Source organism: Mus caroli, unplaced genomic scaffold, assembly GCF_978045245.1.
Source record: "Mus caroli unplaced genomic scaffold, Mus_caroli_1 scaffold_11, whole genome shotgun sequence".
In the NCBI taxonomy this organism is placed as follows: Eukaryota; Metazoa; Chordata; class Mammalia; order Rodentia; family Muridae; genus Mus; species Mus caroli.
The window spans coordinates 119341967-119364425 of record NW_028227266.1 but is presented as its reverse complement, the minus strand read 5'-3'; the positions used below and the strand labels follow the sequence as shown (position 1 = coordinate 119364425).

At 47.0% G+C, this 22459-nt stretch overlaps 1 protein-coding gene across 2 annotated transcripts in view; it reads right to left on the bottom strand.

Annotated features, from left to right (window-relative positions):
• The window catches only part of Myrip (myosin VIIA and Rab interacting protein), a 169351-nt gene that overhangs the window by 54626 nt on the left and 92266 nt on the right, over window positions 1-22459 (bottom strand). For both annotated transcript variants that reach the window (XM_021172036.3, XM_029482017.2), the window contains 2 exons: window positions 3270-3406; window positions 877-957 (listed from right to left, as the gene is read on the bottom strand). In XM_021172036.3, coding sequence (XP_021027695.1) covers window positions 877-957; window positions 3270-3406 — 218 coding nt within the window. The remainder of the gene's footprint in view (window positions 1-876; window positions 958-3269; window positions 3407-22459) is intronic.

Here is a 22459-nt window from a genome sequence, read left to right as displayed (position 1 = left end):
GTGTGTATAAAAAGTGTATGTGTATGTATGTCTGTGTTTGTATGTGTGCATGTGTGTGTACATTGTGTGTATGTGTGTGTAGCATGAATGTGTGTATGTGTGTATATGTATATGTGTGTATGTGTGTATATGTATATGTTGTGTGTGTACATGTTTGTATGTGTATATGCATTTGTGTATGTGTGAATACATATGTGTATATGTGTGTATGTATGTGTGTATGTATGTGCATGTGATATGTGTGTGTGGGTATGCCATAGCATATGTGTGGCAGTTAGAGGAGAACTTGCGGAATCAGTTGTCTTCTCTACCATTGGTCCCAGGACTGAACTCAGGTCACTAGGCTTGGCTGCAGCATCTACAGAGCTGTCTCACCAATCCTGATGTAGTGTTTTACAATTAGCATATATTAATTGTACATGTATACAATATACTTTAGCCACATCTTACCCACCAAAGCATTTTCAGGCCTCACACTCTCAGCAAACATGAGTGAGTAACTCCACTGACCTAGGTTCCAGACTAGTCGCCAGTGATGCCTTGGTAGACAGGCTGAGTCCATAAACTCAGGCATTTTACAACTAGTGGCCAGGCAAGGCACTGGAGCGGGCATGGGTGTGATGGGGATGGTTACCAAGTCCCAGCAAGGGTTCTGAAGCCATTCTGTAATTCTTGGATGAGGGTGTTAGCATAAAATGTAATGTTAGTAAATGGTGGAAATAGTCTCACACAGGAAGTGCAGGCTCCTGGCTTGATTATTGTCTTCCAATTTCAGAACTCTCACAGGTCCCTCACAGCATGGCTGTGATCACAGCTAGCCCACTCCAGCCTCTGAGCCCTCCAACTTGTGAGCAGCGGTCAGTCAAGTGCCCTTACCTTCTGACTGCCTGTAGAATGTGGAGTCACTTCCTGAAATGCTCCCTTCATTCTCCAAGTTTGGTTCAAACAATCCTCCTCCTAGAGGAGAGAGTAACACGGCCGTGAGAGGTCTCTGATGAACATGGGTGGGATTGAGCCACAGAGCTGGTGGATCAGCCACACTGATGAAGCCTGCCTTGCAAATGGGTTCATGCTACAATGGTCCAGGATTTGACCTGTTGTTTTTCTCTCTGCACAGTGGGGTTTGGTGCAATTATCTTCTGCTATGACTTGAGTATATTTTCTCTCTAAACTCATGATGAGCTTAATCCTCAGCGTGATGATTTGGGAAGCAGGCCTTAACTAGCGGTGACTAGCCCAGGAGGATTAGTGTTTCCTGGAAGTGTAGTCACTCAAGAGTGGGCTTATTAGGAATGACCCTGCCTCTTCTCTTGGTGTTTCATGTGTGACTTGCCTTTCTGTCTTCTGCTCTGGATAACACAGCAAAATGGTCATTACCAAGGGGCTGGAGAGATGGCTCAGTGATTAAGAAAGCTTTCCTGCTATTCCAGAGGACCTAAGGTCAGTTCCCAGCACCCACATCAGGAGGTTCACAACCACCTCTAACTCCAGGAACCCACACCAGAAAATTCCCAACCATCTGAAACTCTAGCTCCAAAGGAGCTGATAGCCTCTTCTAGATCTGTAGGTACTGCACTTGTGCATACACACATGCATTCACATACACTCAAGCATATATATACACACACACACAGAGGGAGCTGAAGGGGGAGAGAGAGAGAGAGAGAGAGAGAGAGAGAGAGAGAGAGAGAGAGAGAGAGAGAGAGAGAGAGAGAGAGAGGCTTCTCCAGCCTCTCAAACATCCAGATAAATAGGCTTCTACTGTTTCCAAGTTGCCCAGTACTGTGTATTCTGACATAGCAGCCCACGTTCATTTTTTGGAGGCAGTATGGGGGAAGTGCGAAGCCATGGTGTGAGAACTGGAGAATGTGAGGCCAGTCTCTGGACCCGCACACCACCTGCTGTGTCACCTTCAGCAAGTTACAACCCTCTCTAGCCCTTGACTTCTTGACCAGAAAAACAGGCACATAGATAGCTCTCTGTTGTGTGAAGTGGCATCTCTTTATCTTTAGATGGGGCGTGGCAGCTACCCAAACAGTTGCTCGCACTAGTGGGTTAACTGCCCCCTTTCTCTACTGCAGAAGTGTCCCTGAGATGCAATCTGAGAAAGAAGTGAGCTAAGCCACCATATTTGATCTCATATGGCTATTGCTTTTCTCAGCTAAACGCCTTCCTGTGAAACTTGTAGGTGACACTTTCCAGGAGGACACAGACATTCTTGTCACTTTGCTAGGACACTGGGTTCCAAGTTTGGGAACTAGAACTCAGAATATGAGTTTGTGGGTGTATAACCTCTCAGGACATAGATCTGGTCTCTCATCTCCACATAGAAATGACTTTCAAATGGTTTGTCATCAGGGAGTGATAGTTAAGAGTTGTTTCTAGGGGCTGGGCAGGTTTCTCAGTGGTCAGAGCACTGCTTGCAGTAGTGTGAGGACCTGAGTTCAAATCCCCAGAACCAGTGTAAAAAGCTAAGTGTTGCTTCACATAGGCTTGCAACTCCAGTGCTGTGGGCAGTGGGGACAGGAGGATTGGTTCCAGGTCAGTAGGAGACTCTGCATCAAGGGGATGAGAGAGTGGGTAGGGAAGGGAACATCATGCTTTCTGTGGCCTTTACATACATGTGCACAGATGCATGCACATGCTTGCGTGCATGAACACACAGAGACGATTTATACCAGAAGGACCCATAATTAAAACACCCACAATTTGCTGAAACAGCTTGGTTTCCCAAACTCTCAACAAGTCTAGTCCAGTAGGAACGTTCACAGCCTGTGAGCTGGGGCTAGAGAGATGCTTAGTATAAAGTGCTTGCTGCTCACGCTTGAGGACTTGAGTCCCAGCATAAAAAGCTGAGCACGGCAGCATGTGCTTTCAATCCCAACACTGGTGGTGGCAGAGATAACGGAGGGACAGAGACAGGTGGGTCCCTGGGTCTCCCTCACCGGCTGCTCTAGTCTACTTGGTGAGTTCCAGGCCTGTGAAAGGCCCTGTCTCAAAAACAAGGTAGACAACTCTTGACCCTGGAAGATGACCTCTGACCTTCCCATCTGAGTGCACACACGAACATGCACACCCATACACACATGCACTCACACACACCTGCACACACCCAAACAAAACCCTGAGTTAAAACCTGACACTCCGCCCTCTTTCCAGAACCTACTATTTAGACAAGTTTCTCTGTCTCTATGAAGAGGGTGGATCCCCTTCTTCCTCCTCTTACCCCCAGCCACCAACCCCTCCTAGAGCAGCAGGCACTCTGGTACCTAGGATGTCGAAGCAGGCACCGCTCTCCAGACGGTGTTTTCTGTACAGGTTCTTCAGGACCTTGGCACTGCCGAAGCGCTTGAAGCGGCTTTTCACATTGTTGTAGAACCACTCCAGAGACTGTGTCCTCAGAAGCCTGTTAGACAAGCAAACGTTAGATTGTAGAATGGCGACAACTCTTGGTAGCCCCCTCCACAAGGAGGTATTTGTGCCTCAGTCTCCAGAAACTTTGGATGCTTTGGGGATCCATCTATCTGTCACCATATGTATGGAGCCAGGCTGGCCTGCTCTGGGATAGAGACCTTTGGTGAGCCAAGCCCTGAGAGGTGAATCAGGTTATCGGCTACCAGCTGGCCAGAGATGCACAGGGGCCCCTGGGTGAGAAGCAGGACCCATCTGAATCTACCCAGTGAGCCAACAGATGCTTGCTATTTTAAGCCACTAAATTCTCTGTGGTTTATTAATGCAGAAAAGCTAACTCACAGAAACATCTGTTTAGCAGGAGGCTTTATAGTTGATATTCTTACTGTATTATCAGCACTTTTAATCCAGCTTGGGGAAATAAAAAGAACCAGTGAGCCAGCAAAAGGCTCCAGTCTCTCTTCAGTCAGCATGAAGCACCATGGGAAGGCTATTTCCCAGTGAACAAGGCAGCCATAGTCAGTGTAGACAGTGGGAGTTTTATGTTTGGTGAGAACAGACTCTAAAGCCCTTCCATCTGAGGAACAGCTTTTTGTAATGTTTCTTACTGTGAATATAAAAATACACACTCCCTTTGGAAAATTCAGAGAAAGAATATAAAGATTTCCAAAGGAAAAGGAAAAAAAAATCCAAATTCAACCAAAGAACAAACAACCATGAGGCCTGAGTGTGGACACCACACTTGGGTTCGTGCCTTGAAGTCTGAGCCACAGAAGCGCCTGCGGAGCCCTTATTGCAAGTTAGGCCTTTTGCTCAGTTCAGAGATTAAGCAACAGGAAGCCCTATGGAGCAAAGTATCAGAAGGAAACCGTAAAATAACCATAATGTTTCCCTTAAAAAACCCACCACTTAGCAAGCAGCACACCAAAATGCAAAGCCCTCCAGTGAGCTAGTTGTGTGAGCGCTTTTCTAATTTCTGCTTACATGGCATGACTCTGCTGGTAAACGTCGTCTTTTCATTCCAAGGCAGACTAGAATCCTAGTTCATGCTTAAGAACAGCATTGAGAGAATTAGAATCTCATTAAAACCTCACCTAAGAATGCCAGACTGACCTGGGTTGACTGGATTTAAACAGCACAGTTGTGAGGAGGCAGGGGCTGCCTGCAAAGAATTCTGCTCAGGCCCCAGTTGCTAGTGATGTAGCCAGGTGTCCTAGGACCCCACTCCAGCAAGGCAAGGCACCTTGCAAAATTAAGCCCCCACGGATTTCCCCGGCTCCAGGGCTGGTCCTAAGGCCAGTGGCACGAGCGGCACCAGCGCCATCTAGGGGTCTGCTAGGAAAGTGTAGTCTGGAAGGAAGGCTTGGCTCAATCCCAGTTCTGCTGATCTCACTGCTTCCCAGGCGATCAACAGCACAATCGCCACCTAGAGGCATGGTGAGGAAGCACAACCCCAGCCACCTACTATCCTCTCAGCCTTGCTGGGTTAAAATTTGTGTTTAAGCAAAATTCTCCATAGGGCATCAAAACCTGGTGACCAGGGGCCTAGCAAAATTTACTGGGTGTTTTTAAAAGTAGAATGATAACCTTGTTTTAAACTTGAATGGTAAAAGACAGAGCCAGTAACTCACGTCATCCCCATTTCTAAGGTAAATGAACCAGACTGGGGTGATATAGATTAATATAATAAATGAAATCAAACTCTCAAATGCAGGTCCAGTAGTTATAAGAAAATGACGTCACGTCTTTACAATCAGCTAGGTTCTCCAAATGACCCGTGATGGTGGTGTTAGACTAACACTGCTTCTCTGATAAAAATAAAGAATGCCACACTTAAGACTCCCGCCCAGATTCAAGCCCGTGTCCACGACACACAGCTAAGAAAGCAGAAACAAGCGGAACTGAATGGAGACTGAAGTCTGCAGGCCTGAAAAGTATTTGCCTCCGGGAGGGAGGGAACATTTCTGTGGATTGCCTTGCACTGTTGAAGAAGTTCTCTTGTCCCCCCAGAACGTGACTAGCATGGGGCTGCATTTTGCCATTTTCTACTGGTGTGACTGAGAGCTAGCTACTGTCTACCTTAACATAGATATTGGTGAATATGGGGACAAATTTTATGAGACACATATCTGGCCTAATGTGCTGACAAACCAATTACAGACTTTGGATATATATAGTAAGAACCAGAAAATGGTAAGTTTTTTTTTCCCCTCTAATGAATTAGAAGGGAAAGATGAAAAAAAAAAAAAAAAAAACCACCCATGTTGCTTTCTCCTACAGAGAGCCTGGTAAAAGCCAGCTAAGAGGCCTTCATCATTCACTGAAGCCCCAAAGCCCAGAACCAACATCAGCTGTGATGCTGGTGTGCAGCCACAGGTTTCCCTCCGGGCCACCATCTCCGCCTTCTTCTGCCAGCAGAGCCTAAGGAGCCCAGAACTCCCTGGCTGGGCCTGTCACCTGCCGATACCAACTCACACAGCCACCTGCTCAGAACTGAGGAGAAGGTCCAGAGACAGCCACACCCACTCAACCCTATTCTGGAAGGATTCCCTGGATATGGTGTCCTGCAAGAAATTCAAAGGTTTAATGACACGATTCCCAAAACACAAACCAAAACCTAAACAGCAACAAAATCTTCTCTTGAGCCCAGTCATGGTCACTGTTCTATCTACCTCTGGGAGGAGTCACTATACCAAGGCAACTTCTAGAAGAAAGCATTTCATTTCCCTGTTTGCCTAGAGTTTTAGAGAGTCAGTCCATGATCAGTATGGTGGGGAACAGATAGAGCAGCAGCTGAGAGCTTTACATCCTGACCCACAGGCAACAGGCATAGACACACAGACAGACAGACAGACAGACCACCCCCAGTGACACACCCACGACACCAAGGCCACACCCACTCCACACTTCCTAATCCTTCTCCAACAGTTTATCAACTTGGGACTAAGCATTGAGTATATGAGCCTATGCAGGCCATTTTTATTCAAATCAATACAAAGCCTTACAAGGCAAGCAATCAATACTCATCAGGTTTATAATGATGGCTGACATAAGGCTGGGGTATGGGCTAGCACAGTACTCCATCCTAGGTGACTTTTCAGAACTGTTATTTGTTATCAGCATCCATCCCATTATAGCCAAAGCTCCTTCTCGCTCTTTTAAAGGCTGTGGATATAACCATTAAATAAATGCTAAAAACAGTTTGGACAGGAAAACAACATTGAATTCTTTTTCTTTTTTCTTTTTAAAGATTTATTTATTTATTATATGTAAGTACACTGTAGCTGTCCTCAGATACTCCAGAAGAAGGCATCAGATTTTGTTAGGGATGGTTGTGAGCCAACATGTGGTTGCTGGGATTTGAACTCAGGACCTTCAGAAGAGCAGTCGGAGCTCTAAACCACTGAGCCATCTCTCCAGCCCCAACGTTGAATTCTTACATTGTCTTTTTTACTTTTTTCTGAAACAATGTCTTACTATGTAGCACAGGCTGGCCTTGAACTTGAGATGCTCCTGCCTCCACCTCCTGAGTGCTGGGATTACAAGCATACACCATCCCATCAGGCTTCTTACGTTTCATCCTAACTAAAGAGCTAGTCTTGTTGATTAATGCATTTCTTAGCATTTGATAGTTCTGAAGGCAATCCACCCTCCTACCCCAAGGCCTGCTGATTTCCACGTGCTGGGCCCCTCCCTCCCAAGCATCCTTGCTTCAGCAGATCTGAGTGAGGCTTGAGAGTGTGACTTTGAACACTTCCAGGTGAGAGGGACTGCACTTTGAGCGTTAGTGAGCTAGAAATAGACCCACAGCTCCTGAAGAGCCCCGGGTTGATTCAGTACCTGTCACTTGCATGTTTGTGAAGGAAGATTCCTACAGTCTGACGACAGAGATGCTCTGAAGGAACACGTCAGAGCAATCTATCCTGAGGAGTCGAGAGATGCAGAGACTCAAGATGGGTAAGTACAGCGTGCACGCAGAGACCCCTGAGTGTGTCACTGCGAATCTGTGGACATATGTCGCTAGGAGGCTTGAAGTCTCATGCTTGGTTGACAGGTGATGGTGGCTATTAATGTGACCCAGCTTGCTAAGTGGGAGCTTACAAAGAGCAACAAGGGAAGGAAACTCACGGCTAGTAGCAAGGATACCTGAGACTGACCCATGGACTGTGGTTATATCCAAAGCCCAACAAAAGCAAGCTCCTCCAGCTGTGTGATACTATTCCTGACAAAAGCCACTTCAGAAAGGAAAGGCTGATTTTTGGCTCCTAGTGCAAGGGTACAGACCATGATGGCAGGGGAGGCGTGGTCATGGGAGTTAAAGGCAGCTGGACACTTTGTATCCACAGTCAGGAAGCAGAGAGAGATCAGTGCAGAACCTGTTTCCTGTTTCCTTCTCATTCAGTCCAGGACCCCAGCCCACTGTATGGCACCACCCACTTTCTTACCTCAATGCAATCTACAACGGTCCTCGCAGATACGCCCAGAGGCTCATCTCCCAGGTGATTCTAGAATCCTGTCAAGGTAACCAGATATTCACCATCACAGGGGCCGGAGGGGGCTGTGGGTGACACGGGTGGGACACTGAGCCTGAAGGTGATGCAGCCTGAGTGGTGAGTGCTGCCACATTCGGCTTCCAAGTCCCCAGGGCTCCACAGACCACCCCTGCAATGGGCATGATGCATCCTGAACTTCCTGAGTGTCAGGCAATCATGTACGTGGTGTAAGATTAACTTTCTAAGTTAAAAACAGCCCCAGGGAATGTTCTTTATCCTTCTTCATTTTCCAGAGGGCACACTAAGCATCCCACAGTACCAGTATGAGTATATTGGGGAGAGGCAGAACCAGGTTGTGTGCCCCATGGTGGGGCTCCAGAGCTTGTGCCCTCAGCCCCCATGCTGACTCGTCTGTGTAGGGAATTGAAAAGAGAAGAACAATTAGACAGGCAGAGGTGTGCAGCGCATCTGAAGTTAAAGCAGATGCAACAAAGCACCTGGCAAAGGATGCAGCCGGCAGAGCAGTCACCCTCAGAGGGCACAGGTGCGTGCTTCTACGCCTGACCACCTGAGTTCAGTCTCTAGAACCTTCATGCTAGATGGAGAGAAAGACTGCTACATGTCCTCTGACCTCAAATGTGCACCGGGGATGAGTGCTGGAGCTCATATGTGTCCCTTGTATGCACATAAAATACTACATAATTTCTAAAAGCAACAAATGCACCCTGTGATGTACCCTACAAGCAGTAGGATGGCATTCAGAACTCCAGCCCCATGTGCCTGGGGATAGCCAGTTATGTGCCTTGGGACAGTCAGTTATGTGCCTGGGGATAGACAGTTATATGCCTTAGGACAGCCAGTTATGTGTCTGGGGATAGACAGTTATGTGCCTGGGAATAGCCAGTTATGTGCCTGGGAATAGCCAGTTACGTGCCTGGGGATAGCCAGTTATGTACCTGGGGAAAGCCAGTTATGTACCTGGGGAAAGCCAGTTATGTACCTGGGGATAACCAGTTATATGCCTGAGGATAGCCAGTTATATGCCTTGGAATAGGCTACTTTTCAGGCCCGTTGGCTATGAGACAATGGGAGATACACTGATAATACAAAGTAACTGCAGCCCAAAGATAAAACGCAAAACGCAGATCAATGGAATAGAACAGAGAACCCAGAATTAGATCTACATGTTCCCTACAACCAACACTCTCTAATGAAGGCATCAGACACACACGCCAGAGAAAGGATTGGGCATCTATATACCTAAGACTGGAACGAAGCCCTTGTCTCTCAGCCCGTGATACCTCATCAAACACCTAAGGGTACAACCCGAAACAGGAAACATACTAAAAAATAGAGGCGCATTTCAATACAGTGTAACAAAACATACACAATAAAGGTAAAAATAGATCCATGGGATTAAACTAAAACACCACTGCTCAGCAAAGGCAACAGTCGGCAGGGAGAGCCTCCTTGGCCCAAGCCAAACACAAATCCTGCAGGCTGCCACTCACATGGAATGAAATTTGTTTTCATAGGTGCAGAGAGAACAGAGGTGACTGGAGGTTAAGAGAGTGGGGCTGGGGTGGGGGAGTAGACAGCTTGCAGTACAGGTACAATCCCTCAGGAGTAGCAAGCTCCGACTACCTATGGCTCAGTCAGTGGCTATATGTCACTGCAACTCACTATGTCCTTTATAAAGAACCAGAAGAGACGAGTTTAAAGGGTCTTAACACCAAAGAAGAGCAAACATTTAAGGAAACAGCAAGCTGAAGACCCAAGTGTGGTTATTACATATCGACTATTAAATCGGTACTCTGACTCTATACATAAGTGTATCATTATGTCAATTAAAAGAGAAGAAGAGGAGTCGGAGATTGACTCTTGTAGTCCACATGGTCACTCCTGAAAATTATTTTCTCATAACAGGTGTGTCTGCACACATGTGTGCACATGTGTATACAGACACAAACACACACACACACACACACACACACACACACACACACACACACACAAAATAATAATAAAGTATTTTAAAAAGAGTGCAAGAAGCAAAGTCTCAATAAGCCAATTTATATGAAAGGTGCTGGAACTGAAGAGATGACCTAGCGCCACCTGCTGGTACAGGCCTTGCAGAGGCTCAGAGGTGAGCTCCCAACATCTACTTTGGCTGTCCATCTCACACCCACCAGTGACCCCAGCTCCAGGGATCTGGTGCCCTCTTCCAGCCTCAGTCACATGTGTGCTTATGTGCACCACCCCAATCCCATACATACACATAATTAAAGAAATAGAATCTTTAAAAGATGACCAGAGTCCATGATTTTGTGATTGCAATCATTTTCTGGTTAACATTCTTACTCTTTAAAACTTTCAGAAACCCATGGAGCTGGTGTATAATGAAATAGGAGCCTTGGAGGAGTCTGGGATCCATACTTGTTAGGTAAATCCATGACACATCATAGTCTGTGCGTCTATTTAGAGATGAAAACTCACGTGCCCAGGACCTTTCCTTTCCAGGACTTACCTGGTTGCTGTCACCTGGCTTGGGCACATCAGGACATCCTCTTTGAAGTCTCTCTCACCAGGCTGTTCTTAGGCTCCCAAGCAGCCCTGTGTGGACTCCAGACACTGGCCCGTCTTAGCTTTGATCATTTTCATGTATCACACACTCGGTGTGGCTCTCGGCTCCACCCTCGGATTGACTCACTCGTTCAATATGGCTCACAGAGTTTGATTTAATTAAACCTGGCAGCTGTCAAGCCTGCAGGACCTCCACAGCTTTGGAAGGAGGTGCCGACCATCCATGTGTGGCCTCTCTTCTGTTCCTTTGCTTATAAAGCAGACCAGCATTCACTCTTCCTTTGCCAGAAGTAACTGGATTTAGTCACGTGGATCTGGAAATCGGCTGCTCTCGGTTTAGCTGCAGCCAATTTGTACTCTTGAGCCTGGGGTGGCTCATCTGGGAGAGCGTGCAGCCTCCCACTAATGAGTATAATCCGCAGAGGTCGCTAGCGAAAGCAGCCAGCGCACGCACACTCTACCTCCGTGTGGCCTTGACGGCACTTATTTCTCTGCCTACGCCTCACACCTTCATCTTCAGAATACAAATGATCACATCTCCCTCCCAGCCCATCTCCAGGGACACGAAGGAGCTGCATTGTCAATAGCTGCCTGTGGTCTAGGGACACCGAGGGGGAGGGGCAGCACTGGTTCCCTGAGGTCCCAAGATGCTGATGTGTCCCTGGTTTACCTTGAGAGAATCTACAGATTTGTATTAAGTGTGAGCACTTCCTTTCTTGCTTCCTTCATCCAAATTTACCTAACACAACAGTCAACTATGGAATGAGGTGTTTCTATTTACAAGGAAGCCTTGCCTGGCTGCTGGAGGAAGCTGCTGGCTGCTTTTATTAGTCAATGCTCTCACTGCACCTGTGCAATCGAGGAAGTCGAGGCAACTCCGGAAAGCGAGCGGTTATAGCTATCGTGAGGACCTTACTGTGCATCCATAGTAAGATGCTTAGGTCGAGGATGCTGGGGTTGCAGTGAGCTAACATCTGCCACTTACTGATTGTCTGTCACCTGCTGCCCCTAAGGAAGGTCCTTTCAGTCCAAAGGGGAAAAAAAACAAGGGCTATCACTGGCCATTGGTAGAGCCTATCCCTCTTTTTGTCTTGTAATTTTAATAAATAAATAAAGTGTGTGTGTGTGTGTGTGTGTGTGTGTGTGTGTGTGTGTGTGCCAGGGGTCAGTTCTGGTTGTCTTCATCACTTGCTCCCACATAATTTTCGACACAAGGAGTCTCATTAAACCTGGAGCTCACCATTAAGCTAGAGTGGCTGGCTAGCAAGACCTGGGGATCTGCCTTCTCTACTTCCCTAGAGCTGGACCTGGGGGATCAGCCTCCCTAGAGCTGGGGTTACAGGTACACGCACTGCACCCAGCTCTTTATGTGGGTGCTGGTGCCTTCAAACTCCTCATCATGTTTGAATGACACATGCTTTGTAAATTTAGCCATCTTTCCAACCCCCTCAAGAAATAAATAACACATTACAGGATTTGAGATTTAATTCTTCCACTCATTCATGGCTACCATCCCTCCAATTTCCATCTGGGACTGCTTTGATGATTTGGATGAAAAGGGCCCCTATAGGCTCATACATTTGAATGTTTGGTTCCCAGTTAGTGGAACTGTCCAAAGCCTTGTTAGAGGTGAGTCACTGGGGACGGGCTTTGAGGTTTCAAAAGCCCACAGTCTTGCTCTCCACCTTTCTGCCTCCACCTCTCTGATAAGCTGCAAGCTCTCTCAGCTGCTGCTCCAGCGCCATGCCTGCCTGCCTGCCTGCCTGCCTGCCCACTGCCTGTCCACTGCCATGCTTCTCGCCATGATGATTGTGGGCTAACCCCTGTTAACTGTACACCAGCCTCCAATTAAACGCTTCCTTTCATAAGTTGACTTGGTCACTGTGACTCTTCACAGCAATGGAACAGTAACGAAGACAGTGAGCAATGTGATCAATTCCTTTATGTACACACGAGACACTGGACCTGCAGAAGTGACCACTCTGTGCTGCAGGGCTCATAAGAACCCACCCTAGACCCCACCACAGCAAGCATGCTCCTTGCTCCTTTGTAGGGGTTCATAAATACATCACTTGATGGCCTTCTACAACTTATTTATCCTGTGCTCTATTTACTTATTGGTATCCAGATTGTTCGAATTTGCTATCACATCAATGCTTCAAGAAAGGCTTCTTACCCGACCCACTGGATGTAAATGAACATATCTGTAGGATAAATTCCTAGGCACAGACACATGGTCTGAAAGGTTTACCCACCATTTATAGGTGATAGGAAATTTTATTCATGTGTTCTATCCTCAGTTATGGCTCATGTGTGCTATACCCATGTATGGCTCATGTGTGCTATACCCATGTATGGCTCATGTGTGTCAGTTATTCCCATGTATGACTCATGCGTGTTAGTTATCCCCATGTATGACTCATGTGTGTTATCCCCATATATGGCTCATGTGTGTCAGTTATCCCCATGTATGAATCATGTGTGTTAGTTATCCCCATGTATGGCTCATGTGTGTTAGTTATCCCCATGTATGACTCGTGTGTTATCCCCATGTATGGCTCATGTGTGTCAGTTATCCCCATGTATGACTCATGCATGTTAGTTATCCCCATGTATGGCTCACGTGTGCTATCCCCATGTATAGCTCATGTGTGCTGTTCCCATGTATGGCCCTGTTAGCAACTTGTCAGCATCTCTGCTGTACACTGTTTCACCTTTCCATCTTTGCTAATCTTTGAACATCAGTACAGCAATGTAACTTTAATTTATGTTTATCATAAAGGAGTCAAAGCCATTAATTCTGGTGAAGAGATATTTGAGGGGCTGGAGAGATGACTCCTCTGTTAAAAGTTCTCACTCTCTTGGAAGGAACCCGAGGACTGGTTCCTAGAAGCCACAGCAGGCAACGTCATAACCACCTGTGACTTCAGCTCCAGGAGATCCAGCACTGAAGATCTTCCTTCAGCCTCCACAGATATTACACACATATATGATAACACACACACACACACACACACACACACACACACACACATACATATGATAACACACACACATGCACACACACATACATATGATAACACACATACATATGATAATGTAGGCAGCTGTGCGCCTAAAAGATGGCGCCGGCCTCCGGCACACTGGTGCCGTAAACAACGCCATTGCGCAGGCGCTAGCCCGAATCTGGCGCCAACCCCTCCTGAGCAGGTGCATACGAATCAAAGTGCCAACAGACTGACCAATCCCAGGAGGACACATAGCTCTCCCCAGTGCTGGGGGGTATATAAGCACTCCTCCCGGGGTTTCCGGGGTTCCCCCGTAGCATGGAGGTGTTCCTAAAATAAAAAAGGCTGTTGAGAAGAATCCGACCGTGTTGCGTTTTTTCTTGCTGGATGAGGTGAGCGCAACATGATAACACACACATACATATGATAACACACACACATACATATGATCACACACACACTCAGGCAAACATTCATACACATAACTAAAATAAACATTTTTTTTGAAAGGACAAAGATATAATTATGCATGAAAATGCTATAAACTTGTTGCTTTGTATGGAATAAGAAACATTAAAATAAAAAGTGAAATAAAACAGGTAGGCAAAAAACCTGGGGATTCTGCACTAAGCTTTGGGACCTGAGGAACCAGTCACAGTCCCTGCTAGGACAAGGGGTGTAACATTCCAGTGTGGCTGATCTCATATCTGGAACATATGTGTCTTTGTGGTTGCTGTTCAGGAACATATGTGTAGGGTTAGTTTGAAATAAGTCAGCTTCCTTGAACACACAAGGATGTTCCCTCCACCAGGTGCAGGTCAGAGGTGGGGCAAGCGCAGAAAGGCAGCTCTCCATATATGCTCGGTGCTCCTTTGCTGCATCAGCAGAGGAAGGGCACAGTACCTGACCCATCCCTGTGTTCTCTCAAGTGGAGACAGTAGTTCAAAGGCATTTTATAGTTCACTTTTCAACTTATTCACAGATACACAGAACACAAACCAAAAACCCATGCACAAGATTGGTCAAAGATGACCTGTTTTGACGGAAAGACACCTACAGCAACAAACAGGCAGTCTCTGACAAAGGAGTATAGAAAATAACAGATCACATTAAACTGCGAAATTTAATTGCTAAGGTTACCAGGACCAGTGACGTTCTCTCTGCCAAACTCTTGGGCCCAGATGAGACCTGAGGTATCTTGAAAAAGAATCAACTGGCAGGAGGTAGGTGGTAGAGACCCCAAATCTCTCCTCTCTGTGCTCCTGGCTAGAAAGGCTCAAAGAAATATGGTGACCCAGGCATCCTTTTTTTGAGACGAGATTCAGGGCTCTGTGCAGAGGGTAATCCAGAGTGAAGGACTGGCACACAGCATTGCCAGTTTCTATTACTGGCTTTGGGAGGGAGGTGTTGTGGAGCTGTGAAATCTCAGACAAGCCAGCCAGGAAAAGCCCACCAAACACATGAGAAGCCGGGCGAGAGGGCCGCCGCAGCTCACTTAAAGCCTCCGGGTTTGATTAAGCTTTGTAGAGAAAATTCACATGGATTTTTACACTGATTTTATTTTTTCCACCTTCCTTGCTTTGCTAATTCAAGCTGCATCGGTTTGGAACAATCCCAGTTGTAGTCCTGTGTGCTCCCTCAGCCACACTGACAAGACTTACGTCAGTCACAAACTCAGATCGGATGGCAGAAGGAAGATGGGGACGAGGAAGGTAAATCTGGAAGAGAGCTCTGAGGAGTCTTTTCTGCATACACCTCCCAGGCAAAGGGACGCTCAAGTGTGACCAGGTTTGATTCAAACAAACACTGATCTACTGGGAGCCAAGTGACAACACAGCCCCACCCCTTGATACCTGTGGGACCACACAAGTTGCTTTGCTTCTGAGCACCTTGGCATCTTCATCTTTGTGTCCAAAGTGGTTACCAGTCAACATCTGCCTGAATTTTACAGACTTTTGTAACTTTAATTATTTAATTTTCAGTTACTAAATGTTTGTTTTTGTTTGTGCATCTGTGGGTGCAGTGCCTACGGAGGCCAGAAGAAGACACCAGCTTTCCCTGGAGCTGGAGTGTGTGGTGGTGACGGTGACGATGGTGATGGTGACTATGGTGGTGACAATAGTGGTGGTGGTGGTGGTGACGATGGTGGTGGTGATGATGATGGTGGTGGTGGTGACGGTGACGATGGTGGTGGTGGTGGTGGTGGTGACAATGGTGGTGGTGGTGGTGGTGGTGACGATGGTGGTGGTGACAATGGTGGTGGTGGTGGTGGTGGTAGGAAGCTTGACCTAGGAGCTGGGAACTGAGCTAAGCTTCTCTGCGAGAGCATCAAGCACACACACACACATCCACAGAGAGATCTGAAAGATCACAATCCCATGGACTGTATTGCATTAGGCAAAAGATTTGCAAAATCCTCATCTCCATGCAAATTCCAGGGCTGTGGCAAAAAAAGGAAAGTACATCAAGTTCTTCCCATAAAACCTGAAGCCAGTGTATTTATGCTCAAATGTAAATCTCAGAAAAGGCCACTGCTAGTGTTTTACATGAGGAATGATCAGTAGCCCTGGAAAGGAGCTGGCCATTTATGATGTAAACCAGTCCTGCCCGCTAGGTGCAATGCCCTGAGCCTGATGGAGCACCGGGGTTTCTAACCCTCTTGGGTTGAATTCCTCCAAGTTCCTGAATTCACTCTCTACCCTCATCACCTGGGCATCAGTGGAGGAATTCAAATGCCTTGTTGGTGCCCACAGAGCTAGGGTCTACTGTCCAGGCAGACATCTGTAGCTGTAGCTCACAGAGACCCTTGAGGGTCTTAGGACTGTGTGGTCGCTTTGCAGGATGTCTCCTTCAGGATGGAAATTTATTCACATTTACTTCCAAACACTACCTCTAGAGTGAACGTGGTCGTGGACATGCATATAGGGGGCGCATGGTGGGGGGGTCACGGACATGCATGTAGGGGGCACATGGTGGGGGGAGTCACTTCTTATTTGCTCTTGGCATTCTCTACGAAGCAGGACTTGACTGTGAACGATCAGCTCCATCTGCACGTAACCAAAAATATCTCCCAAGAGAAGCTCTGGGTTAGCTGTTTGGAAAGATTAACTTTCTGTCTGATTTCTCACCAAAACGTCAGTCACTGACCGGGGCTGAACCAGCGTCTTTCCTTTCTAACAGGATGGAACTCACATCGCCAGGCTTGTGTGGCACATGCCTTGAGCCACCTCACTGGCTTGCCAGCCCCCTTCGAGCTCTTTAGAAAACAAGTTCTCAGAACAAGACCACCCTTGAGAACGGAGCCAGAACACTCAGAGATCCGGTAGAGATCCAGCCTCTTCTGGACCAGGCACCCCCGCCCCCGTTTTCCTCCTCTGTGTAAGGGGTAACGGTATCCGCACTCAGCAGAGCTGGCTCTCAGTAACATCACAGGTAATACAGAAGAGTCACCATCGCTCCGCTTCCTCCAGGGCCGCGGAGGGATGCATCTACAAAGTCAGCAATTCCAGGCCTGGGCCTTGAGAATCTGAGGGCTTCCATAGCAACAGACGAGCTATCTTTCCCCACACCCGCCTGGGTTCTTGGCAGGTCTACAGATACTAAAAATGAGCTGATCTGGAGGGTAAGAAGTAGGAGGCAGGCTGGGTAGGGTGTTTTCTTCATCCAAACGGTAAACAGGGGCTTTGCCAAACTGCAGGAGCCCTGGCAAACCACAGCTCAGAACACCCAGATTTTTTGTATAGCTGTCATTTTAACTGGCAAAGAACGGTTCCTCTTTTAAAAATGTGGCTGCCTCTGTCCAGGGTCACAGTCCTGCTGGTCTTCTAGCTTTGCAGAATGGAGGCAGAGGATGGGGAAGGCTGGGTGGTGGAACCGCATGTCCTCAGTTGTCCTCAGATAAACTCACCTGGGGCTGCTCTGCTGTCCCTCTAAGCAGACCTCAGCTCTAGACCAGGGAGGAATTCTGGACTGTGCTGGCCACTTCCCCATCCAGAGCTTTCAGAGACCTTTACAAATCATCTGCATTTCTTCTATCATTCAGATGAAGGTTTTCAAAGGTGGGAAGTCACTTGAGAATCTTCTTAGCTCCTAGGGACCCACAGCTAGAGCCCCAAAGACTGGCCCAGAGCTCTCTGTCCACCCTCCAAGGAAGCCCTATGAGTCAGGGACTCTGCACAGGGTCATAGTAAAACAGACAGGATGGAAGGAAGAAGGGAAGGAAGGAAGGAAGGAAGGAAGGAAGGAAGGAAGGAAGGAAGGAAGGAAGGAAGGAAGGAAGGAAGGAAGGAAGGAAAAACACACCCTCAAATATGCTAAATTTCCTTGATGAAATTTTTTAGTTTCTTGCTTTTTAGCACTCAGAAATAACACAACACACTCATTAATGCACGGTTCAGACACTCCCCCAAGGTCCAAAACAAAATGGAGTAAAATGCCGGTGTGATGTCCTTCAATGCACACCGTGAGGATGCGACTGCTCTCAGTTTTCAAGTTCAAATAGCTTGGCAGGATTCTCACATATTCACACACACCCTGGCCTCAGGGCCTGCCTGTACTTTTAAAGAAGAAAACAGGAGTCTATAGACAATTATTTTGAGTAACTCAAGGCAATTCTTCACACACAAGCTGTCTCCAAGGCCATTACACAGCAGCCACACCTGGCAATGAGCCTCATCCTTTGGCACTAAGATGCAAGAGCATTATGGTTATGACCACACTCCCAAAGTCTCACGTCTCTGATTTGCTTGTTTGTGGGGACTATTCAGACAATTTCTTGAGCCAGAATCTAATGATCACCTACACTGGGTGGCTTACAAATGCCTGTAACTCCAGCTCTGAAGGGCTCTAGTAGACCTGAGCCAAGCAAGGCAAACATAGCTCTGGCAGGCCTCGCCCTTCCCCCATCCCCTCTGCCTTGCTAAACTGCTAGATTACACTGCTAAAGCGAGCCACCAAGGTCCATGTCCTTATTTGGCCACTTGCCCGTCCTGAGGCTGACCACCAAGGGCCAGCTATCAAAGGATTGAAGACCAGGTCAGGAGCTTTTTTTTTTTTTTTTTTTTTTTAATTAGGTATTTATTTCATTTACATTTCCAATGCTATCCCAAAAGTCCCTTACCCACTCCTCCACCCACCCACTCCCACTTCCTGTCCCTGGCGTTCCCCTGTACTGAGGCATATAAAGTTTGCACGACCAATGGGCCTCTCTTTCCACTGATGGCCGACTAGGCCATCTTCTGCTACATGTGCAGCTAGAGACACGAGCTCTGGGGGTAATGGTTAGTTCATATTGTTGCTCTACCGATAGGGTTGCAGAACCCTTTAGCTCCTTGGTTACTTTCTCTAGCTCCTCCATTGGCATCAGGAACTTCTTGAGGCTCAGTCAATTAATCTGCCCAATCAAAAACAAACCTACGTATCCTAATGTGTGTGTGTGTGTGTGCGTGTGTGCGTGTGTGCGCGTGTGTGCGTGTGTGCGTGTGTGCGTGTGTGCGTGTGCGTGTGTGCGTGTGTGCGTGTGTGTGCGTGTGCGTGTGTGTGCGTGTGTGCGTGCGTGTGTGTGTGTGTGTGTGTGTGTGTGTGCGCGTGTGTTCCATTTCCCTTTATAAACTGCCATTTGCCTACAGGCTTCAGGTCTGCCTCCTCTTTACTCAGAGACAGTCCTTTGCCCCTCTGGGACAAATATATCCCTTCCCTCCTCTCCCTGGCTTCTCTTCTCCCTCACCTTTATCTCCTGTGTTGTCTCTTATCTCCCACCCTTTGTCTCTCTGGGGCAAATAAATCTCCTTTGGGCTGGAGAACCTGGTCTTGGTGTGTCCTGTGCAGATTCTTTCCCTTTCAAGTTCCAAGGGATCTAATGCCTTCTTCTGGGCACCACAGGCACTGAATTCACACGTACATCCCTTTAGCCTTCTATACGTAGAACATATACACATAACTTAAAAAACCTTTAAAGTAATTTACTTCATATGGGGTTTTTATATTTCTTGAGTCTGTAAGTCCACATTTGGATGTCTCTGAGGATATCCCATCTTGGAGGCTGAAGAAAAAGCTTTCTCTCCAGCTTGTGCCCAGCACCTGGAGACACAGGGCCCTGGGATAGAGCTGTCTATGTGTGGTTTTTATTTGAATGAAGCTGGGGATATGTTGGTCCCTGCAACAACTCTTCAGAATAAATTCAATGCTCTGTTGCTAATTTCCTCACGTCTTCTCTTGTGTGACACTTCCTCTCGTTTTGGAGGGAAGCACTTTAATACTGACAGGGTTTGCAGGGAGAAGGGACAACAGGGTGTTCTAGGGGAGGTGAGACACTCCCTTTGTAGGAAAATGGAGCTTTCAGGCAGGAAGAAAACAACTCAAAATAGTTTTAGGAAGTCACTGAAACTGACCAGATTCACTAGGCCCCTCCTTCTCCAAGAATAAGCAGTAAAGAGGCAGAGGGTCACCCAGTCACTGGGAGAAGCAGAGAGAGCTGCCTGGAAGAGGCCCAGATCAACTGAGCCACCTGGAAAGGACTGTTCTCAACCTGCAGAGAGGCTGTAGGCTGTGCAGTGTGCTCCCAGATTTGTGAGCTGTCACTGTGCTGGGGTAGGCTTTGGCGATGCAGTTGTCACTTAGTCATTTCTGCTCCTGTAAGTAACCCCAGAAAAACAGATGAGTTCACCAAACTGGACTTTAGTGGTATTTACACTTTGGTCTGTTAGTTTAGTCCTCTATCTGGGGTGGATAGACATTTGTTCATGTCTCCCAAGGTAAGTGCCACAGGACACTCTACGTATCCTATGGTCAAGCATACCACCTTTAGCCCCCCCCTTTTTATGTTTTTACCTACCATGCATCGCTTTCTAGTGCTTTGCTTATGCACAGGTTCCTAAGTGCCCCGTGCTAGTGCAGTCTCTGAATTACACACACACACACACACACACACACACACACACACACACACACACACACACGAAGGAATCTTTGTTGCTTTTATGACCATTCTGCGCAATTCACACCCAAGGCAGGCCTGCAGGGCATCATTAGGGCAGGCCAGCTTTCAAGGTGTAGGGGATGCAGCTCACATACAGGGCTCTCGTACATCTTCCCAGAGGAGGAGAAACTGAAAAGCGCTCTCTGCTGTTCAGTGTTGATTTTGAGAGCTTTATGTGGTCCAGAACGGACCCAGCATCACCTTTTGTATTTGTCCCTAAAGAACTCCACAGCTCTCATGGTGTGCCCTGCCTCCTACAAATTAGGTCACTCAGGGACCTAAGTGAGAGCTACCCGATCTGCTCTCCCTGTCCTTTGCTTTGCAGAAGCCCTGAGGATTTACGTATTTAAAGGCTGCCCTCCCAACATGAGGCAGGTGTGAGACACTGGCTAGTCCCTTCTTATGCTGGGGAGACAAACCTTTGCTCTTGTCCTCTTTTCAAAAGTTCATTTTTACTTAATGTATATTTGCCTGAGTGTACATTAAGTGCATCATATGTGTGCAGAAGCCCTCAGAGATCAGAAGAAGGGGTTGGATCCCCTGACTCTGGAGTCACAGGCAGTGGCGTGGGCCACTTGGGTTCTGTGGAAGAGCAGTAGATGCTCTTATAACTATAGAGCCATCTCTCTACTCCCAGATTTTTTCTTTTCTCTTTTATGTTTATTTTTATTTATGTGTGTCTATGTATTCTCTCTCTCTTTCTCTCTCTCTCTGTTGTGCATGCACGTGCACGTGCGTGTGTGTGTGTGTGTGTGTGTGTGTGTGTGTGTGTGTGTGTGCGTGCAGTTCCTGCAGCGGCCAGAAGAGGGTATCACAGAGCTGCCTTTGGTGCTAGAAACTGAACTCAGGCCCTCTGTTAGCACAGTTTATGCTTTAAACCCCAGTCCCTATGTCCTGCTTTAAGTTCAGGCTCCATGAGCCCTTTGAGAGAAACGTGAATGCTGAGTATATGCCCTCTTCCTCTCAGCTTTTTCAGCTTTATTAAAGTATAACTGGTAAATGAAACTATATATATTTAAAATGTAAAAAGTGGTGACCTGACCCTCATATGCACTAGGAATCAATACATTCTGTATCTCACAGTTACCTTTATTTTTTATTATTTTGGTGATAATGCTTATTATATATCCTCTTAAAAATCAAGCATAAAATACCATACTACTGATAATCTCACCAAAGTGCATTTCAGATTTCATAATTTATCTTATAACTGGAAGTTCATACCCTTTAATCAAGCCCTCCCCATTGTTCCAACCAACAGGTCCATACATCTCTCTCCATTTCTATAATTGTTCTCATTAATTTTTTTTGTGTGTATGTGAGTCTGATATATGTGTCTGAGGTGTATAAGCACATGTATGTGTAGGGGCACACCCTGTGCATGCACATGGATGCAGAGAAGGTCATTGGGTGTCCTGCTCTATCACCCTCTGCCTTTGTCCCCTGAGGCAGGCTTTCTCTTTGAACCTTGAGCTGGGTTGGCAGCCAGCAAGTCCAATATCCCTTCTGTTTCTGCATCACATACTACTGGGGTTGCTGGCAGGCAGGCACAGCCACACCCAGCAGTTACATGGATTCAAACTCAAACCCTCACACTGTGCAACAAGTGCTGGGGGAACCACTGACTCCCCTGCCCCCAGTCCTTTTCTCACTTAAATAAAAAGTATCTGTATGAAAATGAGCCCCACCCAGAATAGCTCACCTCTGGCAGACCCTCTGTGCACCCAGGAACCATTGTTCACAGGTCTGGTCAGGTCCTCATCTGATGTCTCAGAGGTGTCTGCCCTCCCTACAGCGATCTATAGATTCACACACACCCCCCTCCAAACAGGCTGTTTTTGTACCAGAAGATAAGCTAAATTGTTCCTGGAAATTAGAAACTCAGCAACCCGAGGATGTCAAGGCAATTTTGAAAGAGATGAACAAAAGCTGGGACCACGGCTTACTCCCTTGACATCGCTATGTCTCATATTGATATGATGCTGTCA